The sequence below is a fragment of the Trypanosoma equiperdum genome, assembly GCF_001457755.1.
Source record: "Trypanosoma equiperdum strain OVI genome assembly, contig: ctg_1597, whole genome shotgun sequence".
Taxonomy (NCBI): Eukaryota; Euglenozoa; class Kinetoplastea; order Trypanosomatida; family Trypanosomatidae; genus Trypanosoma; species Trypanosoma equiperdum.
In genome coordinates this window covers 24714-29967 of record NW_027123612.1, presented here as the reverse complement: position 1 = coordinate 29967, position 5254 = coordinate 24714, and the positions used below count along the sequence as shown (strand labels likewise).

Sequence of the window (5254 nt, the reverse complement as noted above, 5' to 3'; positions counted from 1 at the left end):
TCCCTCAGTCCATGGCCCGTGGCATCTACCAGGCGGTAATTGTACACCGTTTCCACTGAAGCGTTGTGCAATCTGCCCACCCTCGCTTTCATTTTTATATCTTTGTGATCTTCCGCGCGTATGAGCCTTATTTAATTGCGAAAGAGAACCCTGTTGCTGTATCGAAGTGTGAGGAAAGTAACTGGGGGCTTACGCCACTTGACACAAAGGGATTGGTGAAATCGTGTAATGTGTCTCCTCGTGGTCTTGGACATGAAGATTCGGAAACACTCTTCCTCGGCATTGCACTTCACTGAGACTTTCACTTCTCACATCAACACGGACTTGGGACTACGTATTAATGTGGCGCTTCTGAGCTGTAAGCCGCTACCTTCAGGGACGGTGCTCTCTTAGTACATTCGCTATGTCACGCCTGAAATGATACAGCTAAATTTTCAGTGTGCAACAGCGGGTTCCCCTCCACTACCCTTACACACATCCTATTACGACGCTTCAACCCTTCACATGACACACGCTCGCGCCAGTGCGAGGTAAAAGAACCGCAGAAGCTGGTGTGCTTAGCCCTGCGTGAAAGTAGATATTGCTCCTATTTGAAGTAGACTCAGGTCAATTTTTTTCGTATTGTCTGCATAGCGCGCCTTGCCATCTCAATTATGCAATGGAGTATCACAAAGAGCAACTTTTAAAGTTCTCTCAAGCCCTACCCACGCTCCATCACCGTTTGGTGTGAGCGGTATTCATTTCACAGAACCGAAGGGTGTGCTTTTCATCTGCGTTAGGTAAACTTCCATTAGGTACTCTCAAGACCATGGTGCCACCATGTCCACTTACCTCCGCAGTGTGTGTTTGATATTTTTCTCTTTCGTTTGAGGAAGCAGCAGCGTTCAGTTATGTGTAAACAAATCGGCACGTAACTGGGGTCCTTCTTCCAGTAGTCGGTTCAGCGAGCAGATAAATTCAATGGCCAAGATGCTACTGAATATGGTTCCCTTGTAGGGCAGTCTTCTGAAGTATTTTTGCATCCGATAGCATCTCCCTGGCGCTTATTTTACACGTTCTGGCCTTGAAAAAAACTGCCAACATTCTGATAATTCTCTGCTGTATGTTCGACTTTTTCATTTCCTGTACCAAGCTCGTCGCGCTATGTTGTGTCGAAGGCTGTGTCATGAATAACGGAGACAGTTTTGGCGCAATCAGTGTTGTGGTCTGCCGCAGTAAATGTCTTTGAGTGGACATTGCTGATGGCATCGTTGCGAGCCTGCCGGAGCTTTCTACGCCACACCTGTTACCACGGGCTCCAAAATGTTCTCCAACTGTCCCTTGGATCTTGGTGTAGCTAGAACGCCGCGTGGGGAGTAGGCCGGATCACGGCTTGATGTGCCAGCGGCCTCAGGAGCAAGAAAATAATTCGTCTTCTTTTCCTTTTGAGTGGTACGAATACAATACCAAGTTTGACGCCGAAAAGGGCCGGGGATCAGCCGAGACTGAATACCTTCCAACGCCCCAACGGGAAGTCGGGGCCTTCGTTTTCCACGGGACCTCGTCCTCGCTTGATGCGCTGCTTCGGTCGTGAGAACGCTTCTTCAGCATACAGGTGGCGCTTGTTTGGGTGTTTTATCGATACGATGGTGGTTATCATCGGCATCTGGCGTATGGGGTGGTGTTGGTTTCGCGCTCTATTTTTAACTCCAACATCGGAGAGGGGCACGCAGACATGATCCACTTTTCCGCACGTAAGAATTTAATCTGCTTCCGTCACTTGTGGGCTGGTCCGAAGTAAACCACTCGGCTCTTCGGCACCGGACCTATTCCAACCACATGGGGGAAAAACAGAATTTTTGGTAGGCTGCGGCGGTCGAACGCGATGTGCCGTTGCAGGAGCGAACCTGCTGCCACTGACCTCCGGGGGTGTCTGCCTGGCGCGGCGGACCGCCACGGGTGGTAGTGGAAATGAATCTGTGTTTCACTTCGCAGTTGCTGTCAGTCCGCGAGCGTCTGTGTGTGTGTTCCCCTCCTCTCGAGGGGGCAGAGCTCAGCCTCGGATGGGAAGTGGGGGTTCCCCCCTCTTGCTGTCACACTGCTGGTGGTGCTTCCCCTGCGCTGGATCGACCCGGCGGTATTCAATCGAGTGGCGCTGGACGGTGGGGCTTGACGTCGCCCGGTGTAAATTTTGTGGAGGCTCCCAGCATGGGCGACATTGCTTGCTGCGCGTGTCTGTTGACCCTAGGGCGTTACAACACGAGTGTCCGGTTGGTAAGAAGCTTTTGTGGATCCTACAGCGGCTTGTTATCGTGACGTTTCCGCAGGGGGTGGGCTCCAGTGGGGTCCGTGCTATTCGGTCGTTTCCGGTGTGTTTGTGGTGGGTTTCAAATTTCGGCGTTCACGACTGTTTGGGCAGCCGCTGGGACCCAATTTTCTAGTCTTTGTGGCATTAAAGTGTTATTAGGGACATTATTCATAGTTACGTTGTCCCCTATTTGTATGAATTTGTGCGGGACATGATGTGATAATTTAGGTTCTGGGGAGAAGAAAATCTCTGTTGGGGGCATGTTGTAACGGCGACGAGCAGTTCCCCTTTTCGTGATAAATGAGTGCCGTTTTTTTTCTATTTTTTTCTCTAATTTTAATTTCTCCTGGGGGTGGGGAAGGGAATATGTTTCGTCAGGAACTACGCCGTTGTTCGGTTATTCTTTTTCACGGTGGACTTGTTCCAAGGAGGATGATAATCAATGAGGACCCCCAAGAGCGGTCAAGAGAGTTGGCGCTTAGAGAAAAGGTAGCCAAAAAATATAAGGGACTCAGCATATCCGAATTTTCCGGCTTCAGTTATGGACATTTCGCGATGGGAGGGCTGGCGACCAGTGCTGCTTTTCGTGCTCGCGAAGCTTCCCAAGGAAATGCCCCTAATTTTGGAAACTTATCCCAAGGAGAGCGTCGCGTTGACTGGCTCATGTTTTTTACTGGTGTGGTGCTTGTTTTTGTTTCGTCGAAAATCATTATACAGCGGCTTTTTGGCGGTGTATCAGAGGATTTGGCATTACCTTTGTGGATTGGAAGTGTAGATGAGCAAGCGACTTATTTGCTCTTCACCATACAGTACGACAAATCTAGCCGTCAGCGGATTAAGGATGAGTACCTCGCAGAACGAAGGATAAATCCATTCATTACTTTTTTCCCCTGGCTCATTACACGATATCCTGAGTACGGTCGCGGCGTGCAGTTCAGCCGTGACGTTGCCTTTGGCACACTTCGTGAGATACTCTCAAGTGGTAACCAGAGGTCATTGTTAAACCTTGCCGGTAGCACAAAGGACACGCTACTGAGGAATGACAGCCCGGCTCATCGCGTCGATTATTTTCTCAGGAGGGTGGGCGTGGTCCCGATGATTCAAGGAGTGAACTCAGACTCAAAGGCGGCTGCTTACGTACCTCCCGCAGTCGCATCGAACCTTCAGCTGATGTACGGTAGCGAGCCAGAGGCAATTAAAACTGTGTTAAGCGTCAGTCCGGATGAGAGACATGGATCTGTACCGTTCCAGTAGTTTATATTCATGTGTTAGCAATGCAGTACCGTGTTGCTTTGTAGAAGAGACATATCGTTTTCACTAACCATCACAGTGTATATATTATTAACGCTTGAGTAGTGTTCGCCTTGGCGTCAACACTTGCACCGGGGAAGACTAACAAGTGAATATATTCCTCCCTTTTTAATATCTCCACCTAAAGTGTTAAGTGATGCTATCGAAAATGAAATGCACTCTTACCCATGACGTCGTCAGTGACCTTCAGGAAGCTTTTCGCCTTTTTGACAGCGCTGATGAGGGTGTTATAGCGATGTCACGGGTCAGGTCTCTGGCCTTCAGCTTGGTACCGAAGCTAAATGAGGGGATGTTCTCCCGTGTTTTATCCACAACGAAGCTGGAAGGCTGTGATGTGATCAATTTTCCACAGTTCGTGGTACTTTTTTCCACATTGAGTGATGTCAGCACACGAGCTGAAAACTTTGGAGTTGATGAACTCGTAGAAGTTTTTTCTCACTACGATACCAACCGAACGGGTTATATTGACTTAAACTGTTTTCTCCAGATAATGATGGAGGAAGGAGAACTTCTCTCGGCTGTGGAGGGTAGTGAGCTGGTTTTGCACCTTCGCCGCTTCGGCTGTGTTCATTTGAACAAAGTTAACTACTGCAAATTTGTCCAAAGACTCGTTGACTCTAGTTTATTGAATCCCTTTTCTCACTTCTTCGTTTGAAGGAGATTTTTTGGTGGTGGTGGCAGTAGTAGTAGATGTTGGTGCGTAGTGTTTGGCTTTGCCCTTTTTGTTTGTGTTGCACTCCTATATAGGATTGAGGTAAGATTTGTTGGTGTGTGCATGCACTTCTTTTCAAGTTACCGCTTAGATGGGTTTCTCCGCTGGTGCGTGTCGTCACTCTCCCTCACTTTTCTATGTTCCGTGTTGCGGCAATGCGGTCGTTTTATTTTTGTCTGGCTCCAAACTTTCTGTCCTACACACTTCGGTGTCCCTTTACCTGAAGGTGAAGCAACTGACATTTTTGTTGTCCCCGTTGTATATGGATTGGAGGTTACCAGTGATGGCGGATGCTGGCGCGACCGTGGCCTTATCACTTCTTCACGTGGCCATCTTTGTTGCACTTTTTTCTTCGTTGTCAAAAAAAAAAAAAGAATGGCGTCTGTCATCATATGTCGAGCGCCATCAGATTTTCGGTTTGTGCGTTTCTGAGTGCTTTGAAGGGTAAACGCTTTCCACTTCCTTAAGTCAGAATTTATTTACGTTTGCACTGGTTGCAGGAATAAAGCATGTTCGCCATCAAAAAAAAAAAACGTTGTTGAAGTCGTCAGAGGGTTGCAGGACTGCTGCCTGATTTTTTCTCTATCTATATGTTCAGGTTTTCCCTGTGCCTTCGCTGATAGTTCTGTAACGTGGTTTCGTATTGCTAAAGAGGTAGTGCCGCTGTCTATTCTTAGTTTGTGCGTGCTGCGATTTGTTTTTTTCTATATTTTGCCTTGTGTGTGTGTGTGTGGGGGGGGGGAGACCGTTGAGTAAGGGATATATTTCTTTTTCCGTCTGGGAAGCTAAAGGATTTGTTGCTAACCTAATTTCTGTTTGCTTTTTTTTTTCTCGCCTGGCAAGTGGACTCACCGTTGTTGCAAATGGACTTCCCTCTTCGGACTGAATACAGGAGGTGCCCGTCCCATGTTATACTTTTTCGTGTGTTATCCACCTTTCCACAT

At 48.0% G+C, this 5254-nt stretch overlaps 2 protein-coding genes and 2 pseudogenes across 4 annotated transcripts; all 4 read left to right on the top strand.

The window, feature by feature from the left end:
• Window positions 1-2042: 2042 nt before the first annotated feature.
• Window positions 2043-2420, top strand: TEOVI_000867900 (uncharacterized protein; the record flags this gene model as incomplete). Its single annotated transcript, XM_067222281.1, has 1 exon — window positions 2043-2420. One exon carries the CDS (start codon window positions 2043-2045, stop codon window positions 2418-2420), a length of 378 nt encoding a protein of 125 aa, XP_067078382.1.
• Window positions 2421-2653: 233 nt separating this feature from the next.
• On the top strand, window positions 2654-3541 carry TEOVI_000867800:pseudogene (annotated as a pseudogene). Its single transcript has one exon. A coding segment is annotated over exon 1 (888 nt).
• A 193-nt stretch (window positions 3542-3734) lies between these two features.
• On the top strand, window positions 3735-4253 carry TEOVI_000867700 (EF-hand domain containing protein, putative; the record flags this gene model as incomplete). The annotated part of the gene is made up of 1 exon (XM_067222280.1): window positions 3735-4253. The coding sequence occupies one exon, from the start codon at window positions 3735-3737 to the stop codon at window positions 4251-4253; it is 519 nt and encodes a 172-aa protein (XP_067078381.1).
• Window positions 4254-4373: 120 nt separating this feature from the next.
• On the top strand, window positions 4374-4758 carry TEOVI_000867600:pseudogene (annotated as a pseudogene). Its single transcript is given in 2 exon segments — window positions 4374-4682; window positions 4684-4758. Coding segments are annotated over 2 exon segments (384 nt in total).
• Window positions 4759-5254: the final 496 nt, after the last annotated feature.